The sequence below is a fragment of the Lepisosteus platostomus genome, chromosome 2 (assembly GCF_059453375.1).
Source record: "Lepisosteus platostomus isolate fLepPlt1 chromosome 2, fLepPlt1.hap1, whole genome shotgun sequence".
NCBI classification, from domain to species: domain Eukaryota; kingdom Metazoa; phylum Chordata; class Actinopteri; order Semionotiformes; family Lepisosteidae; genus Lepisosteus; species Lepisosteus platostomus.
In genome coordinates, this window is record NC_142612.1 from 67,228,077 (window position 1) to 67,243,960 (window position 15,884).

Sequence of the window (15,884 nt, forward strand, 5' to 3'; positions counted from 1 at the left end):
CTACACAATAATAGTTGTATTTAAGACATTTCGGGGACGTGTAGTCAGTGGCAACTCAGATTCCTATTGTAGGAGGGTGTAAGGTGCTCTCATGTTTTAAGAAAAGCATATGGAGACCTGCCAGCACAATTGCATTTGCTTTAATAGAACACATTGATTGAATTCAGCCTCCTGTATACACATTAGCAGAATAATTTATCTTTTTAAATAAAACTTGAGGGGACTCCTTCCTTTGCAGTGTCTCTCAGGGCCAGTGAAGAGTTGCTGGCCGGATCTCCATCCTGCCCGTAACTGGGTGTCCAGTAATAGTGCCGCCTCAGGCCATGAAATAGTTCTGAGAGGCAGACACGACCCTCCACCTCATACGGAGAAACATCCGTGTCTTCCTCTGACAGCCGCCCGCTGTCGATGAGCTTGGAAAATGCCTGGAAACGAATGGGGGGTGGGGCAATGGGGATTGCGAAAAGATAAAAGATACTTTTTCAATATATTTTTTTCTAAACAACAAACATGCTGTAAAACAGGAAACAGGCTATCACTCTCTTCATCCAACTTATTAATTTAAAATTCCAATCTGAAAAGAGATAACAACAAAATGGGGAAGGCCAACATCCTAAAATCCTGAAAAATGGAAGCAGTTTAGCTACAATTTCTTCAAGGTTTATGTCTCATTCATACCCATTGCTGTCGTCCTTTATACTTTACAAAGGCAATACTTTGCCTTTTAAATAGTATTCTCAGTATAAGTAAGGAATCGTCAGTTTTATTTTGAGTTTAGTGAAGGGGAACTATGAGGTCCAATACTACAGTATTTGAGCTGAAACCTGGTAAGTTCATTTCTGTTACTGTAAAACTGACTGTTGCTATTGATATATTTTACGTATACAGTAACTAAGACAATATCTCACCAAACAGGCCGGCGCCTCCAAAATATTGCCCCAAATATAAATGTGAGACAGTGTGGTGTTCACTCTTAAGGCTTTGGCAAGAGACACTAGTCCTCGTGCACCAATATTATTGCTTGGAATTGAAAGCCTTGAAAAAGAAAAAAAGAAAATATTATCACTTACAACAACATAATGCGTACACTGGATTCAAATGGCATGTGCATTTTGTCTTCTTCAGGCAGGTTTGAACTGCAGATTAGCTTCTTTTCATCTTAGACTTTTTTTTCCTCAACAATTTCATGACAATGACTTACGCTTTCAAAGTACTGTTGTACATGGCAAGAGCTTCACTGAGATACACAGCCCCATCATCCTCGATGCGATTTGAAGCCAGGTCCAGAATTTCCAGTCCTGTGTTTTGCTTCAGCAGCTCAGCAAGACATTTTGCCCCATCCCTTGTGATGCTGTTACTTTAAAACAATAAAAATATGTCTTGCTATATTTATACGTGCACATCTGCACAAGTCACATTACAAAGTGTTTTCAGAGATGTATGTGAATGATGTACAGTACATGAGTGATATTGGCACTGTACACATCATGCACACCTGGAATCTCTACTCTTTACAATTAAAGAAAAAATGTGGATTTAATAATATCACTCTGCAACTCACAACTGGCAACCCACCGAAGCTAAGCAGGTGTTAGCCTGGTCAGTACCTGGATGGGAGACGACTTTGGAAAAACCAAGGTTGCTGCTGGAAGAGGTGTTAGTGGGGCCAGCAGGGGGCGCTCACCCTGCGGTCCATGTGGGTCCTAATGCCCCAGTATAGTGATGGGGACACTATACTGTAAACAGGCGCCGTCCTTCGGATGAGACGTAAAATCGAGGTCCTGACTTTCAGTGGTCATTAAAAATCCCAGGGTGTTTCTCGAAAAGAGAAGGGGTGTAACCCCGGCGTCCTGGCCAAATTTCCCATTGGCCCTTACCAATCATGGCCTCCTAATAATCCCCATCTATGAATTGGCTTCATTACTCTGCTCTCCTCCCCACTGATAGCTGATGTGTGGTCAGCGTTCTGGCGCACTATGGCTGCCGTCGCATCATCCAGGTGGATGCTGCACATTGGTGGTGGTGGAGGGGAGTCCCCATTACCTGTAAAGCACTTTGAATGGAGTGTCCAGAAAAGCGCTATATAAGTGTAAGCAATTATTATTATTATTATATTATATATTATATATATATTATATTATTATAATAAGAAATTATAAATCTCCAAAATTGCCTAGAAAAATAACTGAATAAACATGAAATTGGGCTGTAGTACTGTAGTTTTAGATGTACCCCATCTTTACTCTTTGTTAGTCATATATATGTTGCATTTATAATGTCATCTTAAAGCCATCTAAAGTCATCACTTTTAAGAAGAACAAGTGAGGCTCAGTTACCACCGTAGGTCCAGGTAGCGCAGGGTGGAGTTGAAACTCAGCGCGTCGCATAGTCTCTCCACACCAAAATCTTTCATCTCATGTTTCCCCAGGTGGAGCTCCCTCAAATGCCGATTTACTTTCAGCATCCTTGCCATGTGCACTGTGGTCTCCTCCTGAGAGCATTACAAAAGGATTTCGTCCCTTCAGAACTTAAATTTTTTTTAAATGGCAATACTTTCCACCCACTGTTTACAATTGTCTTTAAAATAGTGTCTTGTCTAGAACTGTACTGGACAGCTTTAGATCATACAGTATCTTATCAACATGCAGTACTTTCTTTACTTAGGCGAGTCTATCAAAATCAGCTAATATTGTGGTGTGCCTCAGAGATCTGTTATGGGTCATACATTATTTTCTTTTTCATTTGTTACCTTTAGGTGAGACTATCCGTAAACATGAGGTTATTTCTGTTAATGAAACAGAAATTTATGTCTCATTAAAATAAATGGCTACTTCAATGCTACTTCAGTTTTGAGTGTCTTTCTGATATTAAAAAATGCACATCTCAAATGCCTGCATTTAGAATAAAACATAAAAACATTATAAACAGGTTCTTAGAACCTATTTCTTAGAACTGAGTTTCCACTGACATGACTTGCAATGTGAAATCTGAGGTGAGAAATGTGGGGGCTACATATGATTTGGCATCGATCTTTTTAAACAAATGAGATGTACTTTTAATCATGTTAGAAACAGATAAAATTATATAATTTATCTACTTATCTAATGAACATGGGCTGAAATGAAGAAATATCTTCATTGTATCTCAACTATCATAATACTCTTTTCTCTCATATTACAAGTCACGCTCTGTCACATGTACAGCTTGTGCAGAATGCAGTCACTTTACTGGTGTACAGTACATAAATTTGATATTACAATTATTTTACCAACATCTAAAGCACTTAATGTAATGGTACCTGTTTATCCAAGATGTTAAATCCAAACAGCCTGCACATTCACTAGAGTCAAATGACAGTGGTCCACTTTGTTCCTTAACATTGAAGTGGAACTCACTGGCATGTGTTGTAAGAGCTGATACCTCAATGACTGTTTTTAAATCAAGACTTAAATCATAGCTTTGCCAGATTGCACTATTAAACTAAATTTAAAAAATAAATGCAATATCAGGATATGATCAATGTCTTGAATGTTAGCATTGAGAGTTATTATGTATTAGTTTGTACATTTTTCTGTGTATTTTAAACTCTTGTTAAACACAGTCTATTATTATATGCATAATGAAGTTTGCATTTCATTTAGTGCACATCCAGGGCAAGTATGTAATACTGTACAACATGTGTTTTCAAAAGAGGTGCTCCAGGAGCCCTGTTTTCTCATCACACATACCTGTTGGCTGAAGAGTAGGGGGCGACTGAGGTTAATGACATGAGCATTTTTGTTGTGATTCAGGACGATTGCAAAAGCAATTAAACTCTGTGTATCCTGCGTAAAAGAAGGAGAACAAATATAGAAGGTCATTATCCGTACATCATATTATCAGTGTAAATTGTGTTCAACATTCAAACAGGAACAGATGCTCTCTTCTTTCTATTGTTTTACTAACCAGATCACAGTCTCCAAGATCCAGCTCCTCTAGTGATGAATTGATCTGTAGCATTGCAGCGAAGTGCATACCACCCTTATCCCCAATCTTATTGCCAGTCATCTGCAATGTCTTCAAAGCCTCATTCCGCTTTAAAACAAAAAAGCTAGTAGTTCCATGAAATAAGTAGATGGATATATAATTGTGCATTCACTGAATATTTGAAAATGAATCAGTGTTGGATTGTCTTTAATGTTTGCTCTAATGTTCTCTATAACACAGCCATTCCTGAAATTGTTTAAGAAGCTGTATATTCATCACATCTTTTAAGACGCCTTCATGATTTTGATGATACCATTAAATATGCTTTTGCTTCTTGTCGTTACAAAATAACAGCATTGTGAATGCTGCACATTCTATGAATATTAATTTATAATATCCCTCCATATTAATTTTAATAAGGTCAGGTGCCATTTCACTTACATGAAGTGCTTTTGCAATGAACTCTGCTCCGCTGACCTCAATGTCATTCCCCATCAGATTAAGACAACGGAGAGAGAAATTTTCCTGTAAAATACAGCATTAGTAATGTTGGACAAGAGAAAAGCAATTGCTTTCAATGTAGAAGCTTACAGTAAAGGCAAAGTTAAACAAAGTACAGACCATTAAAGGATAGTTCAAAATGTTATCTGTAAAACGCAAAATATTTGTATGGCTATTTTGTGAAATGCAAAATATCTGTCAATTCTAAAATTAAACGAAATTTTAATTAAACATCAACTTACTGCATAACTATAAACGTTTTTGGCAAAAACATTTTTGGAAATATGACATATGACAATTTGAATGGAGAACTCGGATGTTTATGTCAAATGATTTTCATAGAATGCAAGCACCATCTAGTCCATCCATCCATTTCCATCAAATTTAGGCTGGCAGTATACACCCTGGACAGGATGCCAGTCCATCTCAGGGCACACAGGCACCCACACACTCACACCAAGGCCAGTTTTCCAAGCAGCCAATTAACCTTTCAGTATGTCTGTGGTCTGTGGGATGAAATCCACATGAACACGGTGAGAACACCCTTACTCTATTGAAATAATATCACCCTAGGTTTGGAATTGAAATCAGGACCCCAGTGCTGTGCCGCTCTGCACCATTTTAGTGTCTTTATTAGAAAAATGTATCTAACAGTAATTTGATTGTTGCAGAAAAAAATACATCATTTTTGTTCTGTATATTTCTTCTACTACTTCTTATGCAATAAGAAGCTACTGACTAAAATTTTCCTTGGAGAGATTCTTTCCTGACATAAGCACCTTTTTTCTTAATACATCCCTACTCCTTTTTCGTGTGTTCTTTTCTGAACGTTCCCTAATATATAAAATGGTTAATTTATCTCTACCCATTTTGGAGATTTAAGACAATAACATTTCAGTTTTACTGTACTTGAAGGAGGACCCCAAGATGAGCTGCTCCTTCATCAGTTATGCTGTTGTACCTCAAGTCCAGGCCTGTGAAGAAAAAGCAAATCCTGTAAAAGTGTCCCAACTTTTCATTTTCCAACCGCTTTGTCCAATACAGGGTGTTGGGGGAGTCAGAGCCTGTGCTGGCAAGCATTGGGGCGCAAGGCAGGGTACACTCAGGGAACGGGACGCCAGTCCATCGCAGGGCACAGACACAAACACAAACGCACAAACTCCCACCAGGGCCAATTTTCCCAGAAGCCAATTAACCTACTAGTATGTCCTTGGACTGTGGGAGGAAACCCACCCAAACACAGGGAAAACATACATACTGCATACAGATATCAGGGGAAATTGAATTCACTGCTCCAGCGCAACAGAAGATAACTCATCTGACAAGAGCATGTTGCGGAATGCTGAAGCATCAAATCTACAGCACATTGCAAGATCTGCACATACAGGTGTTTAGAGGAATGAGGGAGTGGAACATACTAATCTCAAGAAGATCAAACTAGAAGCGGTTAAAATAGAAGACTTGCTCTTCTGCTTTACAGCTCCTCTCAATGCTGTGCCTCCGGTATGGATTGGTAATATGTGCCAGCTGTAGGATCATGCTCACCTCTCACAGACACATTGTCGGCCAGAGCTTTCGACAAAGCTAGAACGTCTGTATCTGACAACCTCTGGACTGGCAGAAGACGGTTGTTCCCGGTGAGTTTAATTTCGACGCCTTCTTCAGGAGACAACCTGACTTAAACAAGGATTAGTAGAAGTCCTTTTAAGGTCTATAACAAGAAAATCATTAAACGTGTACTTTTAGAATGATACAATAATGCTTAGAGTGAGTAAAAACGAGTGATGCATACTGTATAGCTACAGTATAATGCAGTAACTGCAATACTACCGAAATCAGATCACGAAGTGCTTACCGTGAAACTCGTTCGTCCGTGTCATGCAACACATGCAATATGTAGGGGTTTGTGGGCAACTCGGATTCTGAGCAAACTGCCGAGTAACGGTCCCTGATGCTGCTCATGACTGTCCCAACTGCGGATCAAGAAATTAATTGTACAGAACCCATAAAGTCGATATGATCATATTCGGTTCACTATCTGGCAAGAGAACGCATACGTATTTGACAAATTGTGTATGTTTTTTTTTTATTTCGCTTTCCTTACTAAATTTATAACATGATAAACTTCAGTATAAAGTTGCCAGTAAGTTTCCGTACATAAAATGTTTTCCTTCTGTCTTACCTCGTCAGCTCTTCGATTCCAGCCTCCTTACCCAGGACCCAGCGGTAGTGTTTGCTGTCTCTATAGCAACCACCACCAGCGCTGCGCACTCACGTCGTTTTATAGTTAGTAAATTGAACATAAAGGGGCCAAAATCTTTAGCAGACCTTCTGTAACTGTCAAAACCTGGTTTATTAAAGAATAGCTCGGAAAATATACAAAATCATTTCTTAAATCGTTGAATGCATGACAACAAAAAATATATGTACAGCTTATTTTAAATACACTGTCGATTTCATATAGTTTATTTGCATTTACGAACACTTACACACTGCAGTCTCCGTTCGAAAATTTCAGTACTCCAGCAATTCCGCACGAATTCCTAGAATGCTTTACACAGTAAAATGCAAAATAGCAGAGCACGATATTTTATTACTTAAAAAAGCATCTGCATATGCTGAATGCATGACAGTTCTAGTTTCTCAGATAGATCCATAAACTGTTTCATAACTGTGAGTGCTATTTAATCGAAAATAAAGGGGTCGCCAATGTTCGCTCTAGGAATACAACAAATAAATGCATCCTCTATTACATCCACACTCTGCACTGAGAATTTTCCCTACACAGATAAGTGATCATTTGAAAGGACAGTAGAAAAACTGAGATGATTATTCAAAAGTCTCTGTCATTTCTGCATTACAAAAATATCCACATATTTTCACCAAAAAGTGCAGAAAAATGATGGTATACCATATGACAGGCTTTTTCTCTATGCCTTTTTTAATTGTTATTCAGGTCCTTTGGAATTAAATGGGAATGTATTTTTTTTTCCAAGTGTCCTTTCTGACCACATATACAAGTGGTTAGGTTTACCACTTGTTTCAAACCTCGGCACATTTTAATGTTAATCTAGATCAAAAACAACATCACCACAGTGAATTACAACATACCAGGTGTCAATGATTTAATGACAACATTTCTAACAGTCAGACTTGTTAGGCCACAGCAGGTAGAGTGATATGATTCCCATCATAATGAAGTAGTGGAAATATTTCCAGAAATATTATGATGGCTGTTGGAATACTATGTTTGATTTAAACCCAGCCACTCAGCCACTTGGGTTTGTCAGTTGTTGTCTATCAGACTCACTGTCTAACAGAAATCTATCTTGTCTTTAGAGGTGCATTAAAAACCACACCAGCTCAGATACACTTGTGCCTTGGCATCCATTTTTAAGATAAAAAAATCTCTTTCTGTAGCAAGTTTTCTTACTTCGAGACCTTGTAACTTGATAATATTCCATTGCCTTTAAGACAATTCAACATTTGCAAGATGCAAACATTTATGAATGTTTTAGCTTTATATGTAGAAAATGTCAGGGTCAATCTATGGTACATATGTCTTCTTAATGCAAGATGTCACATGAAAGAATTAAGCACTGGGATGATATTGGAATGGAGGTTCTTTGTGCGAGATTGGCCCTGTTGTTCCAGACTTCTGTCACAGCACATTAAACCTCATCGCACAAACAGCACTGGGTTTCGAGAATTACTAACATTATACTCCTATCACCCCCCACAGAAGACGATGACAAACTGGGAACTTAGTGAAAGAGCTTTCTGGCAGAACCAGACTAGAATAAAAGCAGCACAGAGAAGTAGTGTCTCTGTACAACATTCACAGCCTGATAGCATGGTCAGCATCACCACAGTTCTGCTTCAGACGTTCTGCACGGTCCTGCGCTTTCAGTGATGCTCAAGCCAATACCATTGAAGCAGACCATGACGCTGGATGTAATGAATGCTTTAGCAAAACATGAGGGATCAATCCTAGATATCCTTTTTTATATCTCTTCCATATTACTTGACTAATTAAAATACTTTTATTTAGTCCATACGGGAGCACCCTATCAGTCATCTATCAAAAACAAAGATCACAAACTTTGGTTCAGGGTCCTTTTCTTGATAACATGCTGTCAGAAAATGAAATAAGGAAGAACATTATTGGATGAGACTCCCCCTGCTTTAAAAAGAAAATAGAATTAAAAAACACACAAACATTTAGCTTGAAGAACTGGTTGAAATGATGAAAGAACCCCAGCATATGATGGTCTATCCACAAATCAAAACACAGAAAAACAAAATCTAAAAAGAAAGGTATTAAAAACAGGGAATGTCTGAGATTTTGGATTTGATATGACATATTACTGTATGTTAACAATTGCAGCTGCAGAAATCTGCTTCCAGGCTTTTAGTGATAATCTGGGAGCTCAAACCATTAACCTCTGCAAAACATTTTTCAGCTTTCTTTCAATGCAAAATCAATATAATCAGAACACCATAATCAAGAGCGTGTTGCATTTTATACTGGTTGTGTTCATGCTTTTACATTGCTTTTCATTCCAGACGCACCATTCCATTCCATTACTGTGATAGACAGAAGCTGGAAAAGGCGTACAGTGTCACTTTGTGTGTGAAGATGTAGAAAAATAAAGAGGGTGAGGGCCAGAGCAGTCCAGAGACACTGTCCATCTGAAGGTAGGAGTGGGTGCCATGCTCACCTTCTGCAGGTGCAAGCTTCTTTCAAACTAGGAACTTGATTTTTGTTATGGTGTCAGGGACTGAGCCTCCTCTGTTATCTAGATTACGCGTCTAGATTAAATAGAATGAGAACATTTACATCTTTCACCTCCAGTCCACCATGTTCCCTTATGCCAGTCAACGTTGATACACAGTGAAGAGATAATGAACTTTCACATCAGTTTCAAAGTAAGGAAGATGCTGGCAAGACAATCTTAAGGCCATAAGATGTCTTGCCAAAAGGGGGTCTTACTTTTCACATCAGGAATGGTCTTTTCAAGCACCTTTCCAAAACCTTTAACAAATGGCTTTTCATGTAGACTTTCCAAAAAGCACAGTCTCGATTTAAACTAAATCGGTTAGATCCACAATGAGATAAAATGTCCAGGTGACAAACAGAGTTACAACAGGAGAAAATTTGAACATCTCACTTTTTAGTAGTATACAGGGCTCCCAAAATGTATAGTGTAGCCAACACCAGCTACAACATTTTATTTTACTGGCTATGTTTTTTCTCAACACTCTGAAATTCTCGACAGCAAAAAATGAAACAAAAGCTTTTAAAAATGTCAGCAGGGTGCAGCTATGTTTTTATCGCAATTCTGGCCTCATCTGTAATTCAACTGTATCACAGCTGGAGCAACTGTAGGTTTTATACTCCTTGCGGAAAACCTAAACGGGATGTAGCCCATGTCTAAATTCCCCACAGTATCGGTGTTCTTTAACTTAATGTGCTTACATTGATGTTGTTCAAAACTCAAACGCAGCACCGAGCTGCCATCATGCCCCCAGACAGGATCAGAATCGAAGTCCTTCTGCCCCGAACTGTAGCTCAGGTACGTTACTGGCGCAATTTCAGTAAAGCTGCTGCAGAAAGATGTACTGGGGCTCCGAGTAACCTGTCACCATCGGTCGGAGCAGCTGATCGGGAGGAACAGAGGAGCTGTCTGTGCCCGACAGCAGCATCTGCTGCTCTTCAGGGGCAATGGGCAGAGTCAGGGAAAGAGGTACGTCGGCAGGCTTGAGCTCCACCGTGTCCTGCAAGGAGGCTTTCTGCTGCACGTGTCCTTCCTCAAAGGTACTCGAGCTGGGGTCTAGGCCTCTGTCAACTACAGAAGGAAAATGAAGAGAGCAAAACACAATATGGTTTTCTCTACAGGTGTAGTTTCTACCTTTAATATTTTAAGATCGCTCTGAAACAGTACAATTGACTAAGCTGTTATACATCATTTACAATGTATGCGTATATCAGAAAAACATCTATCCATTTTCTAACCTTTTCATCCAATATGGAGCCAGAGCCTAACCCGGCAACCAGCAAGCACACATGGCACAACACACCCTGGACAGGAAGCCAGTCCATCGCAGGGAACACACGGACAAAAAGAGACACACGCACACTCACACCAAGGCCAATTTTACCAGAAGCCAGTTGACCTACTAGTATGTTTTGGGACTGTGGGAGGAAGTTGAAGCACCTGGAGGAAATCCGTGCAAACACTGGGAGAAATGTACAAACAGGTCTGGTGCCCTGCGCTGTGAGGCAGCCATGCTCACCACTCAGCACTGTGCCACCCTTTTATTACACATCCTATACTTAGAATATGATTAGTGAGCTGGATTTAGTTAAGAAAAGTGCACCTCTATCGACAGTGGCTTTGACTTACCACTGTGTGCCTTTGCTTTGTGCTTTTTGAGATTTTTTACATCTGTGTAGGAGTTTCCGCACAATTCACACACAAAGGGCTTTTCACCTGAAATAAAGAAAGGAAAAGGATCCGTTTTAGAGACATACGCCAAGAAAACAAAAACTGTTCCAACACATGATTTACTCGTTTTGTGTTTTAAACAAGGTACTCAGCTCGCACTATAGCTACCTGTATGGGACCTGCAGTGTTTATTGAGCTCCCCGGAAGAAATGAAACTTTTCCCACAAGTACGGCACATGTATGGTTTCTCCCCTACAAAATTAAACACAGAAAAATAACACTATTGCTGAAAGCAGAACAATTAAAGATGGACTTTTGTCATTAAAAATTAATTTGCCAAATATAACTCAGTGATTGGCTGAGATGATTTACCTTTTGCAATATGTGGAGTATAAAAGACAGCAAGGGAAACTCTCTCCTACCTGTGTGCTTCCTTGCATGGGTAATGAGAGAGCTGGAGACAGCGAAAGCCTTCCCACAGGTGTCACAGATATAAGGTTTTTCCCCCGTGTGTCGGCGCACGTGATAGGTCAGTGTGCTAGCCTGGGCAAAGCGCTGACCACACCTATCGCACACATATGGCTTCTCCCCGCTGTGCTTTCTGCGAGCAGACCAACATTACAATCATCACAAACCACAATGGAACAATCTAAAAAGAATAGCTGTGCTCTTTCTTACTGAAGCAAGAAATAAAACAAACAAATCCGCCTGACATGCAGACATATATCACATATAGAATGACCTCTATGGATACATTTAAGGACTGCTTAAAGACAAATTAAATAACTTATGAATAAGGGTGAGATAAGGGTCAAAATGCATCTGGCTTATACCTGCACTTTTTAGAAACATACAGGATTTTTGTTTTTGCCAAAAAAGCATTTCTGTCTAGAATAAAATCTTGATGAACACAAACATTCCAGTTTTGACTCTCAGGTTAGATCAGGGGTTTCAAACAATCTTCTGGACAGCATAATGTCCAGGCCCAGAGTTCAAGTTTTTAGAATAAAGGTTAGGAGAAAGACCAGAAAATACTGGGCCCTCTGCGAAATGGGTAAGAGTCCCCTTAGACCCTCAGCGCTGATAAAAGAAAAATGTTTACAACTATTACCCTTAATAACTTAAACTATTATCCTTAAGGACCCCAAAAAGCCCCCTGTTGAGAGGCTCACCTGGCATGTATTTTGAGGTTGCTGGATGTAGCGAACTGTAGGCCACAGATGTCACACTTGTATGGTTTCTCTTCGCCATGGTGCATGCGACTGTGAAAGACCAGCTGACACTTCTGAGCAAAACCCTTTTCACACAGATCACACTGGTAAGGCTTCTCCCCTACAAAAACCACATTTCGCAATCGGACTGTTATAGACGCAACTCTGCATTCTCCTAAGGACCCCCGTACCTACGCAAATCAACAAACTGGGAAAAAATTAATACCGCAAGCGATAAGAAGGTAATTGCAGGCTTCAGAGAATATCGCAGGCCTTGGAGAAGGCCTACCAAAACCCTCCTCTAAAAACCAACCTATAGCAAAATACAAGCAAGAAAATCTATAAGACTTCCATGCGTGACCTGGAACTGGTATCTGAGCTACGGGATCTGTTATTAATTGCGCCAATGTTACACAAACCAATTACTGGATATAATTTCATGTAATCTTTAAATGGACGCCCACGTTGCAAGGTAAGGAGAGACTTAACCATTACCCTCATAAGTGTGCACTAACAGGTTGTGCCTGATTTATTCTACCAAGGTCTGGGCAGGCTGCAGCTCAGGAGGAAGGTGCAGTGGCGCCATACCTGTGTGTGTGCGGACGTGCGTCTTCAATTGGTTGCACTGCGTGAAGGCTTTGCCACACAGTTGACATACATAGGGCTTTACGCCCTTGTGAATCCGCATGTGTCTCCGCAGGCTGCTGGCTTCCGAGAACACCTTCCCACAGGTGCTGCAGGCCGGCTTCGTTTTCAGCTGCTTGTCGGACAAGTCCTCCATCTCGGCGCCCTCGGGAATGTCACTGTTCTCCTCGCTGGCGGGGTCGGTGGCACAGTTTTCCTTCAGCGTGCAATGTTTCCGCGTTTTTCCCCGCTTTAAGGAAAGTTTGGGAGCAGCAGGACTTTGGTCCGCCGGGGTCCCATTGTCCACGGATAACAAGGATTCACCATCCGGGCCCTCCCGGCTCTGGATCCCCTGTCCAGCGGCATCAGCTGTCTTGTTACTGGCATCGCTGAAGGCTTCTCCCTGCTGGGGCTGCACCCCAGCCTTCTGCTGTCTCTTCTCCTTCTGATGGCTCTTTGGTTGGCTGTCGCCATCAGCCGAGTTTCTGGGCTTCCTGGCTTTCTTTCCCATCTTCTCGGGCCCCTGCGTGTGGACTTCAGTACTCTCGGCTGCCGAGAGGACAGAACCTGGGCTCTCCGGTGAGGAATCCATCAATGCATCATCCGCATCGGAAAACTCGTCACTGGTCAACGCCACGGAGTGCTCGCCGGTCTCGTGCTCGCCGGTCTCCTGCTCCCCAGCAGCACTCGCGCTTTCAGTAAAAACAGGCTTGGCGTCTGATGTCAGGTAGCCCAGGGTCAAATCACACAGCGCAGCCAGTGCCTCCATTTTGAGAAAGGTGGCAGCCTTATGGACTTCTCTCACATTGCAGCTGCAGAAAGATCGACCGCGTTCAAGAAAAACAGCTGGCACAGAGAGGCTACCATCAGGTTTAAGAATATTAAAAAATGCAACTAAATGAGAGTTCTAAACAAATTGACAACCGTAATTACATTGATTGTATGAGATACATGGTAATGCGCCTACAATACACAAGACATTTTCTGGTGTAATTTTCATGACATTTGATATAAATCAGCTACAAGTTCGGAGGAGGACTGGTGAGCCCGTAGTGCTTCTTTATTTAATAACATTTTTCACAGCTGCCTACCTTTCAAACTCAATGTCCCCAGTATACATGTACTTCAACAGCTTCTCAAACCACGCTGCGTCCACTGTCTCTGGGTCCAGGAGCATGACGCTGTTCCCAGCTGGATCCCCACACTGTGTGCTGAAGTATTCACTAAATGCTGCCAGTACATTCCTGTGAGCTTGGAACTGGGACTGGCCGATCACAACAGTGCAGTCACACAGGAACCCTGCCTCGCGCTGCTTGTTCAGCTGGTCTAGAAGATGCTTGCAGTGATGTAGGGGTTGCATGGTAAAGAAGCACCGATGTCACTCCATTAAACCTGGGGAGTATGCACAGTTATTCATGTCAAAATGTACTCTTGGGTTTCTATGGCTTTAGAAAACTGCAAGATACATGGTTGGGAAATGTATTGCTGCTTTATCTTAAAAAACATAAGCATAACCTACTAGTTTTTGACTATGCAGACATTTGTATACATGCAGGCTTACCACAACACAACCAGTTCTTAATACCTCAACAGAATGGATAAAGCTTAAAATTCTCCTTTTAAACAAAATAGGTATAATTATATCTAAGATTATAAAGGTTCGGAGGAATGCCAGTCTCTTGAAAACGGGGCACTGAGGGGAAAACCCTCTCAGCCGTGGAGAAAACATGCCGTCTCCGTGGGGCAGGATGAAATGCACCAGGATGGAAGAGCTCTGAAGCAGCAAAGCTCAACTCCCAATCCCAGACACACACATACAGTACATCGCAAAACAGTTTTGCGACCTAAACATTTGGTGTTACTAGAATAAAAAAAATCGGGCTTCGTTAGATCTATTTTTTAAAAACAAAAACAAAACCAGAGTTACTGACGTTGAAAAAAAGGTCAATGCCAAACTCCAAACTTAGATATCAATGTGTTTTTTCACATTTGTCATATCCACAAAAATGTTGGCATTTCAGTTTTGGATATCAAGAAATCATCTTTTGACATCGGCTACTAAAAAAAATAATAACAATGCATCCGAAATGAGTCAAAGACTTCCGTTAGACATTTCCTGATTCAAAGCAGAGTAGCACAACGTGCGAATGAAATGCACCGTCACGGCATGAAATGTGGAAACTTCGTGGGTACTTAAAAATCAAATATTCAGTCACACAACAGTGACACAGAAACGCTGACATGGGCTCTACGGTTTATAGCCAGTCGATCACACTTCAGGGAGTTTAAATATTAATCCCGAAGTTAAGAGTACACGTTAAAGCAGCTGTAACAACCTCAGCTGCATAGGCAAAACACTACAGGCGAAGCTTGTGAATGCATTGTAAACCAACCCAGCGTGGAAATGTGAAGAATCAAAGACACGCAAAAATATTTTTACACTGCACTGACAAGACACAAAGTGGTCTACATAAAGTTGTAGGAAAAGCCAAAAAACATTACGCTTTACATACAACATATGCAATAGCTAAAATCACAGAAGATTCATTCAGTGTTATTTGCAATATTGTTTAAGCAATTTAAATGAAAACACAAGTTTTAAATTTGTCATTAGTACGAAATCCAGCTTTCACAGCTAATTGGACTGTAGAGCTACAAACAGTAATGTGGCTCATATGTAACAGAATCTCCCTTTCTACGTTTTCTGGCTTTAAGGAAAATGTTGAATAAGCAACTGTGTGCATGGTCCGCTCTCATAATGCTCATAAGCTGCAGATCTGTCCTTTACATTAGTAGTCTCCCGGTCAGACTGCTTTTTCCACAACAAAGGGCTCTTATTGCGAAAAGACACGCCGGACACTGCCTATAAAAACAAAGTTGTAATACACTTATCGCATCATCCATGCGCAACCAGGTCGTTATCACCGATGGAACTTATTTAAAGCTTAAACAACGAGATTCGCGTTGAAGATAATGCACACCGCTCTTTTAAACTAACCTGATAAAAGGTTTGGTCCATTTTTAATCTCTCATTCAGCCATTTTGCGAATACGTCAGACGCAAGGCCCTTAACCCTTTCGGTGACGATGTGGCGTCATTTCCGGCGAAGTGTGTCCTCCAAAAAAAGGCGCTA

General features: G+C 40.7%; 2 protein-coding genes across 5 annotated transcripts; both read right to left on the reverse strand.

Annotated features, from left to right (window-relative positions):
* Positions 1–124: 124 nt before the first annotated feature.
* lrrc34 (leucine rich repeat containing 34) lies at positions 125–7,086 on the reverse strand. Of its 4 annotated transcripts, none has more exons than XM_088614586.1 (11): positions 6,957–7,086; positions 6,323–6,440; positions 6,013–6,140; positions 5,377–5,441; positions 4,408–4,491; positions 3,946–4,074; positions 3,729–3,824; positions 2,337–2,491; positions 1,202–1,357; positions 909–1,035; positions 125–425 (listed from the first exon to the last, which is right to left on the reverse strand). In XM_088614586.1, the coding sequence occupies exons 2-11, from the start codon at positions 6,427–6,429 to the stop codon at positions 204–206; spliced, it is 1,269 nt and encodes a 422-aa protein (XP_088470712.1). In that variant the 5' UTR covers positions 6,430–6,440; positions 6,957–7,086; the 3' UTR covers positions 125–203. The 4 variants fall into 4 exon arrangements, with proteins under 4 accessions (XP_088470712.1, XP_088470694.1, XP_088470721.1 ...); XM_088614568.1 differs by lacking the exon at positions 6,957–7,086 and adding an exon at positions 6,650–6,720; XM_088614595.1 differs by lacking the exons at positions 909–1,035; positions 6,957–7,086 and adding an exon at positions 6,650–6,722.
* mynn (myoneurin) lies at positions 6,797–15,870 on the reverse strand. Its single transcript, XM_088614531.1, has 8 exons — positions 15,750–15,870; positions 13,843–14,143; positions 12,716–13,563; positions 12,089–12,248; positions 11,339–11,517; positions 11,085–11,168; positions 10,875–10,961; positions 6,797–10,316 (listed from the first exon to the last, which is right to left on the reverse strand). Exons 2-8 carry the CDS (start codon positions 14,109–14,111, stop codon positions 10,063–10,065), a joined length of 1,881 nt encoding a protein of 626 aa, XP_088470657.1. The 5' UTR covers positions 14,112–14,143; positions 15,750–15,870; the 3' UTR covers positions 6,797–10,062.
* Positions 15,871–15,884: the final 14 nt, after the last annotated feature.

Bases quoted from the DNA above. Each gene is read 5' to 3' on its own strand.
- lrrc34 (XM_088614586.1), bottom strand. From the start codon at position 6,429: ATGAGCAGCATCAGGGACCGTTACTCGGCAGTTTGCTCAGAATCCGAG. The intron at 1,358-2,336 runs GTAACTGAGCCT...ATTGTTTTAAAG, and splicing joins CGCTACCTGGACCTACGGTG to TAACAGCATCACAAGGGATG. The intron at 1,036-1,201 runs GTAAGTCATTGT...TTCTTTTTCAAG, and splicing joins TACAACAGTACTTTGAAAGC to GCTTTCAATTCCAAGCAATA.
- mynn (XM_088614531.1), bottom strand. From the start codon at position 14,111: ATGCAACCCCTACATCACTGCAAGCATCTTCTAGACCAGCTGAACAAG. The intron at 12,249-12,715 runs GTATGGCGCCAC...TGGTTTTTGTAG, and splicing joins GCACGTCCGCACACACACAG to GGGAGAAGCCTTACCAGTGT. The intron at 10,962-11,084 runs GTAGCTATAGTG...TCTTTATTTCAG, and splicing joins ACACTGCAGGTCCCATACAG to GTGAAAAGCCCTTTGTGTGT.